This window comes from Panthera uncia, chromosome B4 (genome assembly GCF_023721935.1).
Source record: "Panthera uncia isolate 11264 chromosome B4, Puncia_PCG_1.0, whole genome shotgun sequence".
NCBI lineage: Eukaryota > Metazoa > Chordata > Mammalia > Carnivora > Felidae > Panthera > Panthera uncia.
The window spans coordinates 65,752,129-65,776,247 of record NC_064809.1 but is presented as its reverse complement, the minus strand read 5'-3'; the positions used below and the strand labels follow the sequence as shown (position 1 = coordinate 65,776,247).

General features: G+C 36.4%; 1 protein-coding gene across 5 annotated transcripts in view; it reads left to right on the top strand.

Moving 5' to 3' along the window:
- The window catches only part of SLC2A13 (solute carrier family 2 member 13), a 276,180-nt gene that overhangs the window by 116,006 nt on the left and 136,055 nt on the right, over positions 1-24,119 (top strand). For all 5 annotated transcript variants that reach the window (XM_049625289.1, XM_049625288.1, XM_049625287.1 and 2 more), the window contains 2 exons: positions 11,851-12,014; positions 19,237-19,357. In XM_049625289.1, coding sequence (XP_049481246.1) covers positions 11,851-12,014; positions 19,237-19,357 — 285 coding nt within the window. The remainder of the gene's footprint in view (positions 1-11,850; positions 12,015-19,236; positions 19,358-24,119) is intronic.

The following is a 24,119-nucleotide window of genomic DNA, read 5'->3' as shown; positions in this document are numbered from 1 at the left end:
GGGAGTATTGCATTTGTTACAGTCTCCGAATGATTCTTAGTCATACAGTTTGAGAATCCTGTTGCTCCTAAAGTTTTTGCAGCCAGTGAAAAAAGGCAGACATGTCATGTTACATGAATCACAGCGTCCCTAAGAAAAAAACTAATCAGTTGCCTCAGAGAAGCAAAAGAATTCCTCCTTACTAAGACCAGAGAGAATTCCTTTCTGGGTGCTTTGGTGGTAATGTAATACCCATCCATATTAATCTACCATTTCATAGTAAGTTAGTTATAATAATCTAAACTCATTAGTATTGGTTTTGATATCTACATCAGTTAAGTAATGCCATACAATTTCTTCATCTATCACGGGAGACAGGGCAAAAAGAATTATCTTTATACTTCTTATCTCTAGATGATGCAATCAAGTGGGTTACTTTGGCACCTTGCCCAGGGTAGCATTCTATTTCCCTGCTTATTCTTGTTCTGCAAGCCCCCTCTTTGCTTCAGGAGATGAAATCATCATTTTAGAGAGTCAGAGACTGAGCATATTTGGGAAATTCAAGTATGATCAGTCTGTGTGAAACCTGAGCGATTCTGTTGACCTTTATGGCATCCTTCCCTTCGCTGTGCTCTCCGTCCTCATGCGAGCCAGTGGATGGAGCTCCTTTTCCACTATCATGGATCCCCTGCATCAAAGGCAGACCCTGAACATAGTCACAAATCATTGCCATCTCCTATGAAATCAAAATCTAGAGTTTCCTTCCTGGCCATAACCTCCATCTCTGCCACTACAGTTTTTCTAGTCAGTGAACCGAGCAGGTATTTGTCATCCTGATGTTAACTTACAGTCCCTCAAGTCCTTTCCAATTCTTTTTGTGCCTGATCCTTGGGCTGGTTTTAAATACTCTCCCTGACTAAACCCTGTGTAACTAGCAGCCTAAAGTGCTTGCACCTTTGTATTTTTTTCAATTCTGGAATATGAGCAGTAGTGATATAGTCAGTTGGAATCACTGATATACTGTTGAGACTGTTAAGTGGACTTAATCACTGTCTTGATGTTCCAGTAGCACTTTACTCTTACTAGTCTCATAGAACTTGGCTCATTGAGTTGTAATTTTTTTTGTGGATGGTGGTCTCCTTCAGTGCAGGTAGACACCCCACCCTCCCTAGACAGTCCCAGATATTATTTGTCTTTTTATCTCCTACTGCATCTGGCACATAGGCCCCAAATGAATGTATTTTAATTGCATATAATTGAGATATTTGGCCAGTATATACTAATTTTTCCATTAAAATACATATTACTATTATCGTGTCTAAATATATGGTTTTAAGTTTATTTATTTTGAGAGAGAGTGAGTGAGCAGGGGGAGGGGGACAGAGAGAGCGGGAGACAGAGAATCCCAAAGAGGCTTCCTACTGTCAGTACAGAGCCCCATACGGGGCTAGAACTCACAACTCGAACTCATAAACTGTGAAATCATGACCTAAACTAAAATCAAGAGTCGGACGCTTAACCCACTGAGCTACCCAGGTACCCCTAAATATTTTTTGAATTGAGAAAGTAAACCAGGTATTTATTAGCAAGCAGTGTATTAGTTGTAGTGTTTTGAGCACCAAGAAATAAAAGGCATGGATTATTTCATTTAAGAAAATACTAAGTTTGGCACCAAAAAAAAAACGTATTTTTCTAAAGAAAAACACAGATATATTAGTTGCTCGTGATTATTATTTCATGTTTATTTTACTTAATAGTATTGAATTTAGCTCACAGAACTGGAGGTTTATGGTGCCTGAATACAATATATGACATATTCAGTGTACTAAAATTTAACACTTTAAACAAAACTTTTATTATTTTTTTCTCTTAGTGTTTATTTATTTTTGAGAGAGAGAGAAAGAGACAGAGTGGGAGCAGAGGAGGGGCAGAGAGAGAGGAAGACACAGAAATCCAAAGCAGGCTCCAGGCTCTGAGCTGTCAGCACAGAGCCCGCCGTGGGGCTTGAACCCACAGACTGCGAGATCATGACCCAAGTCGAAGTTGGACGCTTAACTGACTGAGCCACCCAGGTGCCCCTAAACAAAACTTTTAAGTCACAAATGCTTATTGTAGAAAATTGGAAACATATAAGGAAGAAAAGGCACCTAAAATCTCACCCCCTGATAATAGTATATGTTAACATTTTGGTGTATTCATTTGTCTTACTTTTCTATAATTTTTCAATAGTTGACTTTCTAGCCTCTAAATAATTTTGCATCTTGCTTTTCACTTCATCTTATATGCTCTTGGTCTGTTTTCCCAGTCTTTATTCCACAGAGATTCAGAGTTATAAATAATGTGCATAAAACTACAGATCTTTGCATAATCACAGTTTTGTGTGGCCATGCTCTAAAATGTTGCTTTTATGTAGATTAAAAGTTCTTGCAAACTTTTACTTACAAACCTTGGAATCCACTGCAGCTTAAGATAAAGTACTGTTTTGGGGCACGTGGGTGGCTCAGTCAGTTAAGCGTCCGACTTCAGCTCAGGTCATGATCTCGCGGTTTGTGGGTTCAAGCCCCGTGTTGGACTCTGTGCTGACAGCCCAGAACCTGGGGCCTGCTTCAGATTCTGTGTCTTCTCCTCTCTCTGCCCCACCCCTGCTTGTGCTCTCTCTCTCTCTCTCTCTGTGTCCGTCAAAAATGAATAAATGTTAAAAAAAAAAAGTTAAAGTACTGTTTTGTTCCTTTTTGATAGTGCCAAGAGCAGTGTTTTTCATAAAGTAAATGCTATGGCCTGCCCTTTTTTCTCATTCAGACTCTTAAGCCTCCTGAGAGGAATGTTAAGTAGACCATTACCTTCTCTCCTCTTGTTCCTTTAATGAGGTGTTAGATGAGCACAATTTGGAGATAAGAAGTGATGGAAAGACTAGTTTGTATCAATGTTTGAGTTGAAAAAGCTCATAAATCACATACAGTCCATTTTTAATATTCTCTTCCCTAGTCATGAGGGTACATAGGAACTCAGTACTGGCCACTAAGGTAGGAAGGATTGTAGCTGAATCAGGAAAGCATGCTGGGGAGGAATATGTTGAAACTAAACCATTCAAGGCGCAATCTTCTAACCTTCCCCTCACCTTACCCCAAGGACTTTTTTTTTATTTCTTTAAACCCTCTGGATTTATAAAATACTTTATTATGAACATGAATTATTATAATTATTTAAAAGATTAAAATTTAGTTGTAGATATACTAAAAACCACTGAACTATATACTTTTAAAAGATTGTGATTTTTATGAATTATATCTCAATATAAATCTTAAAGCAAAAAAAAAAAAAAGCAATAAAAGGCCACTCCATCCATTCACTCGTTTAAATAAGCACTTAATCAGTGTCTCAAAGGAAATAGCCATAAGCCTGCTTTGGCAGTTGCAGAGGTGTAAATCACATGCAAACTGTTCTTTGGGGAGTTTTTAGTCTAATAGAGGAAATAAAATGTGCATTTAAGTAAGTCGCATAGCAGAAGGAACGTTGTGCATTGTAAGAGAAGTGCTGACAAATTGCTGAGGAAAAGCAGAAGATTAATAACAAATTATTGTAGAATTGATCAGGTAGGTTGGTAGATTTGACGGTGGCGAAATAAGGGAGTAGCTCCCTGATTGCTCACAGTTTCTCAGTGAATATTAGGCAAGATGTCACCTGAGGCTGGATAGATTGGGACAGTAGAAGGAAAGGAGGTACTATGGTTGTCTCCTGCAGAGGTGTTGCCTGTGTGTCTTAGGGGTTTCCAGGTGAGTGCAATTTGTGTGTTTGTCTTTCAGCTGCTAGGTGTAAATGCAGAGTGGAAGAGTAACTGGGTATAAGTGGGCAGAGTTGGCATTTATGGCATGAATATGACAAAGGGGGGTCAAGCCAGAGAATTTGAGAATGGTGAAAAGAACATGACTGTAATAATGATTTGGGAAAGTATATTTTCAAGGCAGTGTCAACATTGCCTGGGATCTTAGTGAAAATGCAGCTTCTCAGTCCTAGACCTGCTGAATCAGAAACTGAGAGTGGGGCCCAGCAGTCTGTTTTTACAGGTCCATCAGGTGATTCTGTAGCACATCAGTACCTGGGAAGCACTGGGGATTGGGAAATCGAAACGGTTGGAGGCAGTATGTACAGTTATGGGAAAATGGCAGAAATGGGTGATGATGGATAACTAAAAAGAGGAAAGTGTATATACGGCTCAATGTATATACATGAAATTCTTCCACGAAAGTGGAAAAATTCAAGTGAGCCATGAGGGTGAGGAGTGCTGGTCAGAGACTAGGATACTTGAAGGATTTCAGAAGTGGAGCTGTTAGGAAACTCAATATCTGGATGGTCCTCGTCAAGGCTATTCTCACGAAGAATCACAACACAGAGTAGAAGTGGAGAAGAAAACTGTCAGGCAGGCGCGGGAGTCACCATTGAATGAGGAGTGACCAGCAAAGTAGGTGGCATTAAAGAAGGAAGGTTAGAGGATAGTTGAGCTCACTTCTTTCCCCTTATCCTCTTCAGCTCCTCAGGCCTCCTCCAGTATATAGGAGTGAGACAAAACAAGCTGTAAAAAGTGATCCCCCTAGTTCACAGGGCACAGGGAGAGGGGATGAGAGGAAGATTGAGTAAATGAGTGAATGTACAGGTTAGTGTGGAAGTAAATGACCAGGTGGAAACAGGTGACCTGAAAGTCTTGGACTCTTGCACGATGCTAAAATGAGCAGGTATGTGAGACATGATGGAACAGGGTGAAAGCCCTTGTTTCTGATGTGATTAGGGTCGGCACTTGATTGGTTAACTGAGAAAGACAGTTAATCAAAGAAAGGTCCCAAGGCTCGGACCTTCCCAACCCTGTCAGACCGGCAAGACAGAAATGACAACTGGTTCAGGACTCTTGCCAGCCTCTAGAGAAATCCTGGAATAGGCAGCTCTTAGACATTGGTACCCTGCACAGATCGAGAATATCATGGTCTCAAAGACTCTCAAACCAATGGATTTCTCTTCCACCAACATGGTCTCAACCTCAGCCACGAAGTGACTGAGCCGCGCGTACTAGGGGTTTGAATCGTATTAAACATATACCAAGGGAACGGTGAACTTGGATACAAGGTCAAGATCAGCAACAAGTTCTACAGTCCAGTGCTGACATCAGATACAAGCTTCAAGGATAGTATCATTTCTTAATCAAAGAAATGATGCATATATATCTTCAGTATTTTATTTTTAGTTGTACAGTAATTATTTATATCCACTGCTTGAACTTCCACATTGTTTTTCTTGCATAAATCACACTCAGTATTATCATCTGTGAATTCCAGCTTTAGTTTCTTTCAAATAGAACAAGAACTGAAAGATACTTGAGAAGAAACCAAAGGGCAAAATCTTCCAGACTTTAACATTTTATCCCCATTTGTTCACAGTTGTGTGGCCCATACAGTTTTTGGGTTTTTGTTTTGTTTTAATAAGTCACCTTTATTCACCCTTTCCAAAGCATATAGTTTTGTCTTTAATGCAGGCTTTTTTTCATCATCTTATGTTCTATTGCTTTTTGTGTTATTTGATTACATAACTATAATGATGAGCATAAACAGGATGGGGAGGGGGGAGAAACACCTGATTTAATATACATACAGTTCAACAGATGGGAGATGCAAGCCTGTATGAAGTCCCAAATGTTCATTTTCCTGTGGGCATATGTTTTATGGAAAGAATTAACAGGTTAATCTGGCAAGTTGGTGAATTGCAAGTCAAATTAGAGAGCTTCTATCATTGTTCTTAGTGTTGCTTAGCTTAGAGCAAGGTCAGTGATCTGGCTGAGTTGGGTGGGTGAGACATGAGGACATCTCTCTTAAGGTTTCCAGAGGTTTGAAGCCAGGTTAAAGGGACTGGTCTCTGAGGCGGAGAGGAGGTCACACTGGGAACACTGAAGGTCTGTAGAATCTCTTTTAATTTCCTTTGACACATTTTAATTTGTTCTTCGCCAAACACTAATGAAATCATTTAAATTATGAAAATTGTTTTGTAAAATAATAAATGTGATTAATAATGATGCTTTCTGAGGATTACTATATTTGGATTATTTTTTGATTTAAACCTAGTATAAGTAGTGTGTTAGCTCAAAATATATGCATGATATACATGAAATCCTAATTTCTGCCTTTCTAACTTATATATTTTGCATTACAGCTTGCACCTAATAATGCAGAAAGCAAATTTTTTTTTACTGTTTAAAATACATAAAATTGGTTTAAACATCTTACTCATTTTTTTTTTTAAAGTTTGTTTTGAGAGAGGCGGGGAGAGAGCGTGAGCCAGGGAGGGGCAGAGAGAGAGGGAGAGAGAGAATCTCAAGCAGGCTCTGCACTGTCAGCACTGAGCCCAGCACAGGGTTCAATCTCACAAACCATGAGATCATGACCTGAGCTGAAATCAAGAGCTGGACACTCAACCGAACTATCCATCAAGGTCCCCAAAGAACTTAGTCATTTTTTAAATAATTTTTAAGATTTTCGTATTTGGGTGAAACATTTTTTCTTAAATCTATTGATGTGTTTTTCATAGTTATCCATGCTTTTGATTGTATAAACAAAATAAACAAAAGTGGGAAAATACAATTTTTTCACTTAAAAAACCATCTTTTATTAGAATGACATTTAAAATTCTGTAGTCAGTGTACCTTACCATATGATACAAATAAATATATTTATGATAATAGGAACTAAAAGAGACAAACAATTTAACTTGGATAATGGGAATCTTTTAGGGCTTATAGTCAGTCAGCTATGCTCTATAAGTTCTCATCTTCTCACTTAACTTGGTCTTTATACCAAGTATGAAAGTAACCCACAAGATTGTTGAATAAGACAAAGTTCGTAGATAACTGAATTTGGAAGCTATCTGCAGCATTGCTAGAATACATTAGAAAAATATAGTCCATATCTGTTCAGGAAGTTGAAGTCTTTACAGTTTTATACCAGAAAAAGTTTGTCTTTATTATGAACCTATACATTTTGTTTTGTCAGACCGTTAAAATTATCATTTACTATTTTTTTTGGCAGCCAGGCATTTTAGAGCTAACTTGTAGTTATTATGTGGCCAAAGTTTTTATATAATCATCTTCATCTTCTACCTGTCTTACTAGTCTTTTTGTTTTAGTGGCCCTATCATGTGATTTTTATTACGAATATCCTTAATTCCCTTTTGAAGGTTGGTGGTAGATAAATTCAATAAATTCAACAACTAGTGAGTACCTACTTCTTGTGTTTAAGTTAAATCTGTTGTCCTGGCAATAGTGAAAAAGACAGGTATGGCTTCAAGGAGTTAAAAAAAAATACCTTTTTCAGAAATGACTAGGAAATGCTTTGTTCAAATATAGAACAAAGGAAAGTAATATATATATGTATATATATACATATATATATTGCTAATATATTGCTAAGCATGTAAAATACACATATTCATTTTATTGGTAGTTTAACATCATCATTAGGATAGATTGCCATTATCAAAGCCTAGATGTTTTCTAGAGCTGTTTTGTTTTATTCAGATTAAAGATTCAGAACTGGAAGCTGGATCTCGAATAATCTCTGACATAACAATGCACATATAGTCTGGCCATTGTGTTCTTAAATGTCCACACAGAGTTGTGAAGCTGGTCTTCTCTGAGAGCCCACTGCCCTCAGGCCTTTCAACTTCACTCTGGGGAAGAGCTGGCATGTGTGAGATGACCAAAGGTTGCCCAGGGAGTCTTTGAAAAAGATGATAGGCCCTCTGATAGATACTATAAAATGATTTTGAAAAGAGAAGGAAGGCATCCCTACTTTAGTCTAAAAAGGAAAGAAAGCCTTTTTTCAGTTGTTCATATTGTTCTTTTATGAAGAAGACTCTCTTATGCTTTGTGCAGCTTTTAAACAAATACCCAGTCCCTTGAACATTCAGACTACTACATAAAGGCTTAGAAGGTTGCAAATACAGTGGTAGTCCATTCTATAAATGGTTGGCCGATAGCATCATTTCCAAAAACATTGGAATTCACACACTTTAAAATGTAAATTCAGTGTATCTTTTCACCATGAGCTGACTAAAAAACTAGGCTCATGAATTATTCTGCCCTAAATATGTCATCCCCTGCCTTATGAAAGAGAATATAGTTATTGCCTGAATTTTTCTGAAGCTGATTGCCCTTTAAGTGAATGTCCTTGTCTTTTCCTTCTGTTGGCCTTTTGCTTATTTTACTGCTTAATAACATTTTTACTGGATAGGCAGAATAATGCCCTCCCCCCACAACCAAAGCGCCTATCCTAATCCCCACAACCTATGAATATGTTACAATACATGTAACAAGGGAGATTAGGTTGCAGATTGAATTAAATCTGTTTGTCATTTTACCTTAAACCCAGAGATTATCCTGGGTTATCAGAGCTGCCCCAGTTTATTCACAAAGGTCCTTAAATATAGAAGAGGACATCAGAGTGAAGTGATATGAGAGGCACTTGACCATTTTTGCTGGTTTTGAGATTGAGGAGGGGACCCCAGGAGACTACAAACATGGAGACTTCTAAAGCCTGGGAAAGACAAAGAAACCTGTTTTCCCTTGAGCTTCCAAAAAAGAATGCCTCCTGACACCCAGTGAAACTCACATCAGATTTCTGACCTACAGAACTGTTAGATAATACATTGCTGTTCATTAAAGCTACTAACCTTGTAGTTGCTTGTTATGGCAACAGTAAAAACTAATACATTTACCCATGTTCCAAGAAAGGAAGAACGAAGATAAAACTTGAGGTACTTCCATCCAGAAAAAGATCTAGTGTGTGCTGAAGTTACAGTGCTTGTTGACAAGGAGATAAAAGGCCATCCATGAATTTCAGCACCCTGCTGTCACAGCAATCTACAGGTGCCTGTTCCCGGTGTAATGACCTAAAATACACTTCAAAACAATATACCTTTGTTTCATTCAGCCTCCAGTCTGCCTACATGGCTGTCATTGGAGTGAGCTTTCCATAGAACAGATCTAATTGTGTTATTTCTCTTTAAAGCCCATTTTATGATTTTCCATTGTCTAGAGAAAAAAAACCCACACATGTGGGCTGGCAGTCAAGGCCCTGTGACAATAGACTCTTCTGTAGCCTATGTCATACTTCTCCTTCTTGTGTACCTTGTGTTAGCCAAGGTAAGGTAATGACGTTCTGTGAGTCCAGCAATGTGCTTTGCACTTTTCTTCTTTGTACATTTCATTTCCTCTACCACCAGTGTCCTCCCAGATGTTCACACCTGCTGGCAGTCCCCTATGAATTCCCTGAGACTCAACTCAAACATTAAATTCCCTGGAAAATCAAAGAACATACCACATCAAATAAAATTGTTTGGTCTATCCTTTATGCCACATTGTGACTAAAATTTTTTGTGATATTAAATTTATTTCAATTTTATTCTGTTTCATTCTGTGAGTTTCTTGAAGGTAGCAAGTGGGTCTCAATAATATATTTGTGGGATTTTAGTAACTCACGTAGCTTATACAGTAGATACTCATAAACATTAAAAGAACAAATGATCATGTTTCCTGACCTGGCCAATCTACCACAAGATTCCATTTTAAAGGGAGGTTTCTGATTCCCAGGCCACTATTTGGTTACATTCTGCCTCTAAAAGTTAAGTATTGTAAAAGAAATTTTCTTACATACCTAGGGAACATTTTCATTGTAAGTAAAATTTTGACACTGACCAGTTTACTTTGTTTGATGCCATTTCCCTTTTTAATGTTTGGAATTTCATGGATTTTATTGTATCAAAATGAAAACATCAAAATAATCTGTTGTTCTTTTCATGGGTCTGTTTTCAAGAATTATTTTGTGTGATATATTTGTTTTTATTTTTTAAATATCAAGACGACTCTGAAATGTAATAGAATAGCATAGCAAGTATCAAATTCTTTGACTTTAAATACTTGAATTTTCTCTCAGTGCTTCTATTTTCTGCCTTTCTAGATTTGTTATTGATGTTAATTTCTCAGCGGTTTTACATAGGTCTGACCTTGCTGCACAAGTCTTTACGAAAATGAGAATGTATATGGTAGAACTTGGAAACTGTGAAACAGTATTCAGATGGAATGAGTTATTTTCATAACTTTTATTATCACTTTACACTGTGACTGCAAAATGTTCACAATTTTCATGATGATGGAAGTAATTCCACTGGGAATATCTCTTTTTTACAACTGCTGTCAGAACTCAAAATCTTAAAATGGTTGGCATAATTTTTAGTGTGATCAGCAAAACACATCCTTCATGTTGCATAATAACTTATAAGTTCGGTTTACTACTTTTAAAAATGAAAATTTTTATTAAGATGAATGAGTCTGCATTGTTAATGTTTTACATAAGAATATCATCATTAACTTGAGAAAATAGTAGAAGCAAACCATTGATAAATCATTGAAACATAAATGTATTTAAAACAGATTGTATTTTTGAAATACTATGAAACTGTTGATAAATATCTGGAAACTGTAGGTTGTAATTGTAGAAATATCTAGCTTGGATACCCACTATCTGGTTTGGGTAAAGATTTGAATTCTGTCACTTTTCATAGGTGATTCACCAGGAATATTTTGCTTCCTTTGTTTTAAGGATAGCTTTATTTTTTTAATTTTTTTTAATGTTTTGATTTATTTTTGAGACAGAGAGAGACAGAGCATGAGCAGGGGAGGGGCAGAGAGAGGCGAAGACACAGAATCTGAAGCAGGCTCCAGGCTCTGGGCTGTCAGCACAGAGCCCAACACAGGGCTCGAACTCACAGACCGTGAGATCGTGACCTGAGCCGAAGTCGGACACGTAACCAACTGAGCCACCCAGGCTCCCCTTTAGGATAGCTTTAAAGTAATCTTCTGATTTAACTACTGATACTTTCATCAGAAAAGGAATATAAAAAACCTGACTTCTTTAAATGTACCAGAGGTATCTCCTATTGTGCATTATGGCTTATTAGAGCTAGTCTCCAGTAAATTCATTTAGAATAAAATTAGTCTATAGAGCCTAATCATGTAGATCGTGCTAGAGACTTCCCTCACCAAAGATTATACTTTTCTAGGAACCACAAAACCATTCTCATGTATGTCATGTCAGTGTCTCATCTCCTTACAAAATGCCAAATAAATTGACACATTCTTACTTCTTGTGTCTTTAAGGATATTCCTCTACCAGAATTCTGCCATTATATCACACTTGACGTATTATATGCAACAAGTCTATCCTTTTTAAGTACATAAGTTTATAATGTATGATGACTTCTAATTCATTCCATGGACTTCGAGTTATCCTTGATTAGCATTTTAGTCATAATGAAGCTACCAGTTGCCACTGCCCCTAGTTTTGGAGTATATTTCACTTTTAAAGCCTTCAACTCTCTGTCCTTTTTTTAAATTTTTTTTATTTATTTTGAGAGAGAGAGAGAGTGCATGCATGCATACCTGGATGTGTGCAAGCAGGGGAGGGGCAGAAAGAGAGGGAGAGAGAGAAGACTCCATACTCAGCTCTGAGCCTGATGCAGGGCTCGATCCCATGACCATGAAATCATAACGAGCAAAAATCAAGAGTCAGACACTTAACTGACTAAGCCACCCAGGTGTCCCACCCTCTGTCCTTTTGCTTGAGTATCTTTTCTTGATTATACAAAGTTCAAGATAAATTTATCTTAGCAGAATCTCTGTCCTATGATCCTTTAAACACTTTGCATGGATTCCCATGTTAACTTGATGGTATTACTATAGCTCTTAATGGTCTTTTTTAGATCTACTATATTTTTCTATGTGAATAATTGTTTCTTTGAATAACTATCAGCAACAATTGTTTCATTCTTTCCTCACAGGTACTACAGTGCAACCATTCTGCAGATGTCTGGTGTTGAAGATGATAGACTTGCGATATGGCTGGCTTCAGTTACAGCCTTCACAAATTTCATTTTCACACTCGTGGGAGTCTGGCTTGTTGAGAAAGTGGGCCGCAGGAAGCTTACCTTTGGGAGCTTAGCAGGTAGGTGACTGGATGAAGAATTCAATTACAAACTTTTCTCTAATGATGGCAAGTTCACCTTCCAAAATACAATACCAATGCTACTTATGATCTTGTTCTCATAGCCAAATGATAGAGTTTTTTACACAAAAAGTTTTTTTTAAAGAACTTAATATTATGATATGTAACTAGAATGTGACTAGAAACTTGAATTGTAAGAACAATTTGAGTCTACAGGGGTAACATTCTGCTGCTGTTATTTTTGAGTTCTGCTCAAAGGTACAAAAGTGAAAAGAATAATGGTGCTTTTTTGTTCTTCTTTGAACAATTTGATATTCATAAACTCCCTTTTAAACATGTTTTATTTTTAAGTTTGGTATAATATGGAAGTAAATTTGGAGGTTTTTTTTTTTTTTTTTCCAAAGCTCTTTCAGCAATACAGTGTTAGAACCATATAATTTCTTCACAAAGCAGGGGCAGACTTTTTGTGTTTGAATCAGGCTCAAATTCTAAGGTAAATTCTGGTTGGTTAAGTGTGTTTTCTGTAACACCTAAATAAGACAAAGCCTTTCTCATTTCAAGTATCTTTTGTCTTTGAATTCTGTACATTTCATTATTTATTTCTTTGTTAACACAAAGCCTGTTTCATTTGACAGGATGAGACCCATCTTTGCCAATGTCTTCTCTTGTTGTATCATATACTTTTCTTATTTTTTTCATACATACAGATTGCTAATTATCAATTATCTGTCCTCCAGTAACTCCTTTATAAGTTTATTAGAGTAAGAAAAGATTTTTTCATTAAAATGTGAAGTTTCCAGGCCAGCATGAGCTAACTTCTATTTTAACCAAATTATACCTTTAAACACTGATCTAATAGCACTGCTTCAGGCACTCATCCCAGATTTTAATGAGAAAATACATTCTGAGCTGCAACCTCAGTTATTAGGAACTTGTAGTCTCTGCCATCCCTGCCTCCAGAAGGAAGAGTGGAATGCTTCTACCCTCTGTTCTTGCCTAACCAGTGGGAGGACTTGAGTCTGTCATGTAAGTTGAACTGAGGGGAAGGTGAAAAAAATGGTCTGATTAAGAGGCAAAGGTAATCACAACAGCCCAGGTACACAGGGAAGCAGAAGGGCAAGTGAGGAAAGGTGAAGGACAAGGAGGCTAAAAACCATCCATTCATAAACTTGTCAAACACTTATGTGTTCATAAACACATAAACCAGAAGTGTTTAGTCTGGAAAAAAGACTAAAGGGAGACCTAAGAGATATCTTATTCTTTTTTTTTTTTTTTTTTTAATGTTTGTTTACTTTTGAGAGAGAGAGAGGGACAGAATGTGAGCAGGGGAGGGGCAGAGAGAGAGGGAGACACAGAATCTGAAGCAGGCTCCAGGCTCTGAGCTGTCAGCAACAGAGCCCAACACAGGGCTCGAACCCACGAACCATGCGATCGTGACTTGAGCCAAAGTTGGCTGCTCAACTGACTGAGCCACCCAGGTGCCCTGAGAGGAATCTTATTTTTGCAGATGATAGATGTTATAAGGGCATAATTTTTACTTGATATGAGAAAAATATTCTTAATAGAGCTTTCCAATAATGAATTCGGCTGCCTCATTAGGATGGTAAACTCTGAACAGAATAGATGACCATCAGATAGTGATGTGCTAAAAATAAATTCCTACCGTTGATTAGAAATTGGGGTTGCTGACTTCTGAGGTTCAGATCAACCCTAAGAAGAGGTAAAAGCTACTTTAAACATTTTTAAATAGATACCTACCCTTCCTTTTCAACAAGGCCTCCATTAACTGCTACTTTCAGAGGTCTATTTTTTAAATAGAATTTCTGATTAAATTTGGCTTTTGAGATCTGGGGAAAACTGCTGGTTTTGAGATCAGGGAAAAACATTTTTTCTGGTAGACTTGGTCCCTTTATTTCTTGTATTCCAATGAGACATTTTCTTATCAGTTCAGGTTTTTCAGGCTTTGTAGATCTAAAGCCATACTGCTTGGGTTGGAATTTTATGACTTTGGGCAAGTTTCCATTTTCTCATAGGTAAAATGCAATTAATTATAGTCCCTACTTCATAGGGTTTTAATCAGAACTGAACACATTTATACACGTATGGCATTTGAAACTCTTCCTGACACAGTAAGGTGCCTAGCACATCTTAGCTATCACAGCATTATTATTGACAGAGTGATTCTTTGTTGTTTTAACCATAATGTGAAACCAATATGCATCGTCAGAATCCAGGAGCTTTCCTGAAGCCTTCTAGCTGATGTCATGTTTCACCTCTCAGTGTAGGTACTCTGCTCCAAGGATTTCCAGAGCCCATCCCTGGCTATTAAGAGGAAGTATTAAGACCATTAATTGGGGGGACAATACCAAGAGATTTCAAGTACTGGTTTTTATGAGCAACCCATAGGCACTTTTCTTTCCTGCCTTGATTTCTTTTCAGCCAAAACCACCAACACCCCAGCTCTGCACATTACTAAAACCATGCACTGATTGATCTGGCATGAAAGAGATATTACATCAAGTAAACACCTGATTTCCTTGTTATGTTGCCAATTAAAGTGATGATGTAGATATTACAGTGGATTAGGAGGTAAAAGGCCTAGTTTTTATTTTTTTTTTAGTTTATTTATTTCAAGAGAGAGAGCAAAAGAGAGCAAGAAAATGCCAGCAAGAGAGGGGCCGAGAGAGAGAATCACAAGTAGCCTCCACTCTGTCAGCACAGAGCCCAAACAGGGCTCAAACTCATGCGCCATGAGATCATGACCTGAGCCGGAGTCAAGAGTAGGATGCTTACCCAATGATTGAGCCACCCAGGTGCCCCAGAAGGCCTAGTTTCTTGTCATAGGTCTCCCCTTTTACCTGTACATATACATGTAAATAGGACTGTTTCATGCAGTTCTGGTTTTTAACTGATTTAATAGGTCCCAGTAGAACCTAATGACAAATGGAAGTTTACACATTCAGAAGAAAACTTGCTGTTCAACAGCCTTGCTAGTGGATTAGTATTACTCCAGTGTGACCCTTCCAGTAGATGCTCATTTCCCTTCCTGATACCAATTGATTCTTATATACTTATTTCAGTGTTTTTGATATATACTTACACTTATAAGTTATATACTTATTTAAATGTTTTATTTTCATTTTTGTGTAGGTATAAATATTCTTATAGTGCTATTAGAATACTGTTTTATTTAAAATTTTCTAAAATTAGCCTAGAATTTTTAAATCTTTGATTTGATTTTGTCCCCTGTCTTGCATTTTTATATGATCTATTTTTCTAAGTTTGCTTATTTTGAGAAAGAGAGAGCAGGGGAGGGGCAGAGAGAGCCCAAGCAGGCTTCACACTGTCAGCACAGAGCCCAAAGCCATTGAGATCATGACCTGAGCCAAAAGCAAGAGTCAGATGCTTAACCAACTGAGCTACCCAGGTACCCCTGATTTATTTTATCATATTGGGTTAAAAATAGTGGGAAAAGTTAAATCAAAATAATTTTTAAATAGGCACTCATTCATTAAAAATTACAACAAATACACTATGCATATCTAGACCTGGACAAAAGAACTCTTTATACAAAGAAATATAAAATATAGAGTCCATGAGTAATTTTAAATGGAGGACATTTTATGGTATTCTTACCTTAGAGCTTGGTCAGAGAAGTAGTCTTTCTTGTAAATACTACAGATTTAAAGACAACCTCTTGATTCTTTTAATAAAAGGTCTATATCTATGTAGCTTTACTGTAGTTAATCAGAAAACCAGAAACACTGTTATTTTTCCCCAAGGATCTTGCTAGTAGAATCTTTCTGAAAACATCACTCAGAGGCTGTCTCCATCAAAATTACCAGAGGTGCTTATTTTGAAATATGCATTCATGGACCTTATCCCAGATTTATTAAATTAGGATCTCTGAAGACGGGGTCTGGAGCATGTACTTTATTTTTTTTTAATATAATTCATTGTCAGATTGGCTTACATATAACACCCAGCGCTCATCCCAACAAGTGCCCTCCTCAATGCTTATCACCCATTTCCGCCTCTCCCTCACCCCCATCAACCCTCAGTTTGTTCTCTGTATTCAAGAGTCTATTATGGTTTGCCTCCCCTGGAGCATGTACTTTAAACAGGTTCCCCAGGGGCACCTGGGTGGCTCAGTTGGTTAAGCATCCAACTCTTGGCTTCGGCTCAGGTCATGATCTCATGTTTTGAGAGATCAAGGCCCATGTTAGTCTCTGTGCTGACAGCACTGAGCCTGCTTGTAATTCTCTCTCGTGCTCTTTTTCTCTGACCCTCCCCTGCTTGTAATCTCTCTTTCTCTCAAAATAAATAAATAAATTAAAAAAAAAAAAAAAAACAGGTTCCCCAGGAGATACCTGTGTACACAAAGTGTGCTTTATTAGAGTCATGGGAAGGGGAATTACTATTTTTCTAAGTATTTATTAATTATCCAGCCTTGCATCAGGTAGTTAATGTAACTTATAACATCTGATATTTTTGAGCATGTTATTTATCCAACACACTTCACTTTCTGTGAAGAACATCTTTATTAGGAAAATTATATCAGAATCAAAAATTTCACAGTATACTTAGTTAAGAGAAACTCTTCTTTTAAAATATAAAGAATATGCCCAACGTGCACAGAACACTGGAGAATACCTAAGGCCTTCCTTAATTGGACTTAAATCTGGGTTGGAGTAATGATTCATCAGGCAATAACTATAATTTGAATACTGGCAAGTGGCTAAGATATCTGTAAGTTATTAAATGGAAGGAAATAGATAATTCAAGTAGTTTTAAGCCTTAAAGGTATATGAATGAATATATGACAGGAGTACGTGATCATTTTAAAATTTATTCCATAAATGAAGTCGTTAAAGATACCATTTCCTTCCCTTAAGGAGGTTATCATCTTGAAAGTTTATTTTACAAGTCATATATGTGATATATCAATGATATATGTGATATATCACATATATGTATAAAATAATTTATGCCCAAACATATGTGATGCCAGTAACCTGGAGATCTATTTAAAACTCAGATGTTTGATCCCCATTTTCTGAAGACTGATTCAGAGGTTTATGTACATCCCAAGCATTTGCTTCCGATAGGAAATCAGGACTGAAAAACACTGCTATATGTAATAAAGAATGGAAAGGTATAATATTGATTTTAAAAAAGATTGTCATCCAGAATGCATTAAGATAAAATTAAATTTGCACTTAAGAAGGGTTAAACCTTCAGCTCTTTAGGAATTTTGTGTATCTAGAATGGTCCTTTCACCATATTTTGCAGGTAAGTTGGACCTTTTCAGGCATAGATGCAAGAGATATGTTGTACATATTGCAGAACTCTTGACTCAAATATGTACCATATTAACCCTGTGACCTCATAGATAGTCTGAAGATTTTGTTTTCTTCAAAAATATTCAATATTGCAAAAGTCTGTGGCACTATGGTCCCTTCATTCAACCAATACTTGTAGGGATCTGCTGTGTGCTAGGCATTAGAGTTGGAAGTACGTGAGTCTGTGGTAGGTACACCATCTAGAGTTTACATTTCATTTGTAAATTATTTGATTATTTGATAAACACGATGAAAGAAAAGTATCCTGTTTCCTTACAATGTTAAAGTATCAAAGTTTCCAGGTTGAAAAAAACACTTAAGGACCTAGGTTCTTTGATAGACAAATTTACAGTAAATATCATGGTTTGTCTTATTTGAAAAGAGAGGGATGATTTTCATAATAGACCCAGTATATCTCCTCTCTTTCCAAAAGACCTCTTTTCATTTTCCTAGTTCAGGGCTCTGATAGTCTTTTCAGAAAAGAAACTCCTGAAACTATTCCTAGTTCTGAGTTTAAGCCAACAAGGGGAAAACAAACTATGATTTTAGGTTCATGGCATTTTTTGGCCCAGTATGGCAAAATGGACTTCCTATCTCCCCTTCAGGCCTCCCCTTCCTTCTACTTTTTTCTACAGTTTTGAGTGTGTGTTGCTGCTGCTTCTTATGACATAGTATTACCAAATACATGGTATAGCATTACCAAAATCTTTCAAGTTGAGTATGGCATTTAAAATTCACTGCAGTTCTGCAAGGTTAAGTATTTTCACTAAGCCCCATTTTATAGAAGACAAAATTGATCTTGGGCCTTGCCCAAGATCACAAGAGTCAAGAAACGGCAGAGCTGGAAATTAACCACAGATTTAATTTGACCCATCCCCTGTATCTTAAACACATACACCCCAGCCATTATATACTCCCATTGCATTCCACAGTGCTCCCTAACGTTCTTCTTTTATCCATTCGTTTAATAGGATTTTGGGTCATATCTTAAATTATCTCCCAGTTTAATCAGTAAAAACTTTACTACTATGTAAATACCCTCCCTAAATTCCATATTTTAAACTCATTGCGCCACTCCAATTAATTGTCCAAATTACTGCAATCATATTTTCTTTCTTTTTCCTTTTTGTGACTCTTTTTTGTTTATCCTCACAGTGGCTAGAACAATAGTCAAATATGAAAACTTTGTTTTTTACTGTCAGGATGTCTCTAAGGGTCTCAAAAGTGAGCCTTTTAAGTGATGCACTTAATCACTCTTTCTACAACTTAAAATCAAAGATTCTACTTCCAAATACCAACAGGAAAGACAAATTAATGCATGTGATATATCATCTCTGGAACCTTAAAGTCACGAAAAAAGAAAGCTCGTCTTCCTTGAAAAGAAATGTTCTGAATTTCAGCTGCTTTTGAATTGTTCAGCATGTTTTTAGTTTACTGATTTGGGGTCTTACATGAGAGAATGCCATTAGAACAATTTTCTTGGCAATGAAAGCAACATGTGGTGTGAATCTATTGCCTTTCATTTTTCTGACATCTTGGGCACGTAGTAATGCTGGTCATGTTAATTGCTTTTGAGACTGTCAAAAATCCAATGTTTTCTGGTTTTTGGTTATTTAAGAAAATTACCATCAGTCTACTGCTTGGCTAGCAAATATATTTGCTTTGAATTTCACTGTTTTCTTGTTTCACAGTGAATGTGCTAGTGAGTTTTTCTGATAATCTGTATATTTACTAGGAACATTTTTTTAAATACTCCAATGAAGATAAAGGTGTTTTTTCAGAGATATGTCTTGGAAAACCCAGTCTAGTTTGAAATAATGTTGCCAACTATTCTCTGATGTAAAACTTGTTTTTTTTGGGTTTTTTTTGTTTTTTTAAAGGTACCACTGTGGCACTCATTATTCTTGCCTTGGGATTTCTGCTATCAGCCCAGGTTTCCCCACGCATCACGTTTAAACCAGTAGCTCCATCAGGACAGAACACTACTTGCACAAGATACAGGTGAGTTTTCAGAATGGTCCCTTAACCTAACTCTAGTACCTTCTAGTACCTTTTTGTTTACTTTTAACTTTTCTACAATTTGAGAGATAAGTAGAAGCTTACATACAGAGGAAGGTAAGGGTGGGAAAGGTGACAGGAAGGGACCACCAGAAGGAGGAATAGCATTTGCAAAGACACGAGGGTAAAAGTGTTTAAGGAAAAAGGGAGTTTGACACAATGTTGATGATGTTTTTCTGGAAATTAAAAGTTGGGATTGTTATGCAATCTAAGCAGAAATACTGTGAGACCATTTTAGATTATATACGACTCAGTGGCATCTACATTCCAGGTAAAATAAATAACTTTAGTGAGCAATTAAACTCTTCTATGATATACATGTCTGATATAGTAGATTATAATCTGCATATTCTAACAGTCTTCACAGAGTTCCACAGGTATCCCCTCATTCCTGTAAGCAGAAAAGGAGGTTTTCTTTCACTGCTGGGGTTCTTCTCGAGCATTAGAAAGTAGAAAGAGATGGTGGAAGAAAGTGAAATATATTCTGATGGCCAACTGCAGGTGTAGGGGCTCCAATGTTAAGTCTAATGGTAGACACACTGTGTGATTAGAAGTTGGAGAGATGGATGGATAGACAAGTGGACTGAAGAATGAACAAACGAATTAATTAGAGATTGAGCAGAACAATTATCTAGCAGCAGAGTTTCAAAGTTTATAACTTCATTTTAGTGGTTGAAAAGGTTAGCAGCCCCTTTAAAATATATGGCTAGAACAAGACCTAGGTTTAAAAACAAAATATGATATTCCATCAGCCTCAATTAGATGGACACAGTCAATAGGTGAATGATTTGTTAATTTATTAACTTTTAGTCAGATACTCCTATATGAAATTAAAATGTTACATGGATATACTGAATTCCACTTGGGATCCACTTGCAAGTTCTTATTGAGCAGGTATTATATTTATGGTGGAATTCTCATTACAATAATGAGGAAGCTATATATTGCTATGCCTTCCTGGTCAAAAATTCTGATATTCATTTTCCTTTAGAGGTAAATGGTTATACTCCTTCTTTCTCTTACTAATAAGGTTACTTATTCATTGGCTTACTGATTTTTTTAGTAGTCTTTATCTTGTTCTAAAGAAGACTTAAAGGTAAAAGAAGTTAACTTTAGAATAGACCATTCCTAGATGTAGTGATGTTTACTTTCTTTGGACATCCCTCATCAACTGCTAGATGATAGAGCCATTACCAGAATTCTGCGTGCTCTACTTTTTTTCTTTTTTCTTTTTTTTTTTTTAATGTTTATTTTATTTTTGAGAGAGAGGGCAAGTGAGCGGGGGAGGGGCAGAGAGGGAGACACAGAATCCAAAGCAGGCTCCAGGCTCTCAGCTGACAGCACAGAGCCCAATGTGGGGCTCAAACTCAGGAACCAGGAGATCATGGCCTGAGCCAAAGTTGGCAACTGACTGATCCACCCAGGTGCCCCTTCTTTTGTTTTTCTTGATGGATATTTTAAGTAAAATGTTTTCAGCAGTTACTTCTGACAAATTATTTAAAAAATCACTGTTGTTTGAGCAACAACTCTAGTATGATATCTGATTTAGATGGAGTAATTTAGATTCAGAGTAAGACTGATAACATGCATGGTCAAATCATCTAAAGATAGAAAGTCAGCTGGAGTATGAGAAAAGTTTTATGAGCTTCTGATACACAAAAAGAATAAATAACTCTTGAATGATTTTCATAATAAATTAGCTTTCTTGACATCAACTTTTAAAGTTTAAATAAAAATACTTATTACCCTAATATAGTTTGCGTAGAAGTTTATGATTATCAACCTATTAATCCTTCTGTTCCTTCTAAGTTGTCATCTACCTAATATCTCAACACCAAGGTATAATGGAGTAGGAGAAGTGATTCAGCCTACTTTTATTCTCATCACAAAAATGGGCAGCAGTTTTTAAAGCGGAACCAAATTTTTGATGTCCTTTGGGAGTTGGTAAACGTGAAAAACGGTTATATATTTTGTGCCTTCTTTCAGGGTAACATATTAGCCTTTGTGGGTATTTGACAGTATGTATATATAGTCTGAGTGATTTTATAAAATAGGCCTGCATTCCCCTTACTTATTTTATTCTGTTATCCTTACTGATTTTGTTCTTGTTTTTGTTAAGACTATGTATACATTTTCCCCTTTAAGATAAACAGGAAAGTCATGTTTGTAATACAGTACCATAGGATGAGTAATGTTTAGGCTGTAAATGTAGGTGCTGTGCTTTTCCCATGGAATTGAGCAAATAAGACAGATTTAAAAGGGAAATTTATTTAATATCTATATTAAAAATACTGTATACTATTGATGGAAGTGTAAATATTTTTTCTTCATTTCGGAAAGAATACAGTTCTGCCTAATAAAAATTAAATGCCTATGCCCACTGACTTAATACTTCTATTTGTAGAGATCTGTAGACTGTAGTGATGAGTATGTAATCCATTCCAATTAGAGTCCAGTAGATGATTTACAAAAATGAATGGTTCAAGAATGGTGGTTCTTTTTTAGTTTGATAAATATTCATTATGTGGCAGGCATTAATGTAGGTTTGGGCCCATAATATTGTAGGTTGAGGGTCACTAAGTATTTGAACCCAAGAGATTGACGATTCTAAATATTTTCCAGTGTGAACTTCCCATTTTTGGATTATTTTGATTTTTTTTGTTGAAGTGTAATTAACATGCAGTGCTATATTAGTTTCAGGTATACCTTTCACATTGGTGACTTATTTTATAACTGTGAGTCTGTTCTTCTTCATTCCCTTCACCTATTTCTCCTATCCCTCCATCCACCTCCAATCTGGTAACCACCTTTTGTTATCTATATTTAAGAGTCTGTTTGGGCTTTTTGTTATTGTTTCTTCGTTTTGTTTTTTAGATTCTACACATAAGTGTAATCGTATAATATTTGTCTTTCTCTGTCTGACTTAATTTCATTTGGCATAATGCCCTCTAGGTCCATCCATGTTGTTGCAAATGTTAAGGTACCATTCTTTTTTATGGCTGCATAATATATAAATACTGTATATTCTTTGTCCATTCATTTACTGGTGGACACTTGGGTTATTTCATACCTTGACCATATGTATAATAAACATAGGGGTGCATATATCTTTTTAAATTAGTGTTTTTGTTTTCTTTGGGTGAATAACCAATAGTAGAATTATTGGATCACCTGATATTTCTATTTTTAATTTTTTGAGGAACCTCCTTCCTGTTTCCTGCAGTTGTTGCACCAATTTACTTCCTGCCAACAGTGCAGGAGGATTCCCTTTTCTCCATAGCCTGGCCAACACTTGTTATTTCTTGTCTTTTTATTTCTAGCCATTCTAACAGGTATTAAGGTGATTCCTAGCTGTGGTTTTGGTATGCATTTCCCTGATGATTAGTGATGTTGAGCATCTTTTCATGTGTCTTTTGGCCATCTGTATACCTTTTTTAAAAAAAAATGCATATTCTGGTTTTCTGTGCATTTTTTGATCAGATTGTTTTTCTTTAGTGTTGACTTGTATAATAAGTTCGTTATATATTTTGAATATGAATTCCTTCTGGGATATGTCATTTGCAAATATCTTCTCCATTCACTGGGTTACCCTTTTGTTTTGTGGATGGTTTCCTTTGCTGCGTAAAGGCTTTTTATTTTGATGTAACCCCAATAGTTTATTTTTGCTTTTGTTTTTCTTGACTGAAGAGACATTCATAAATATGCTGCTAAGGGTGGTGTCCAAGAGATTACTACCTATGTTTTCTTCTAGGGTTGTTTGGGTTCCAAGTCTTACATTTAGGTCTTTAATCCATCTACAGTTTATTTTTGTGTATGGTGTAAGAAAGTGGTCCAGTTTCATTTTTTTTTTAATGTAGCTGTACAGTTTTCCCAACACTATTTATGGAAAAGACAGTCTTATCCCTTATTGTACATTCTTCCCTCCATTGTCATTAGATGATTGACCATATAAATGAAGGTTTCTTTCTGGATTCTTTTTTTTTTTTTAACTGTTTATTTGAGAGAGAGATAGAGAGAGAGAGGGTGCGAGAGTGTGCACACACTGCAGAGGAAGAACAGAAAGAGAGGGAGACACAAAATCTGAAGCAGGCTCCAGCACAGAGCCCAGCACGGGGCTTGAACCCACAAATCATGAGATAGTGACCTGAGCCAAAATCAGATGCTCAACCTGCTGAGCCACCCAGGTGCCCCAAGAACTCTCCATTTTATTCCATTGATATATGTGTCTGTTTTTGTGCTAGGACCACACTGTTCTAATTACAATAGCTTTGTAGTATATCTTGAAACCTAGGATTGTGATACGTCCAGCTTTGCTCTTCTTTCTCAGGAAAGCTTTGACTAGGTCTTTTGTGGTTCTAATACAAATTTAGAATTATTTGTTCAATTTATGTGAAAAATGCTGTTGGTATTTTGATAGCATTGCATCAGATCTGTAGATTGCTTTGGGTAGTATGAACATTTTAATGATATTAATTCTTCCAGTGTATGAACATGGTATAACTTTCCATTTGTGTTGTCTTTAATTTCTTTCATCAATGTCTTATCACCTTCAGTATAGGCCTTCCACCTCCTTTGTTAAATTCATCCCTAGGTATTTTATTCTTTTTGGTACAATTGTAAATAGAACTGTTTTTTTTTTTTAATTCTCCTTTTGCTACTTCATTATTAGTATACAGAAAATGCGAGAGATTTCAATATATTACTT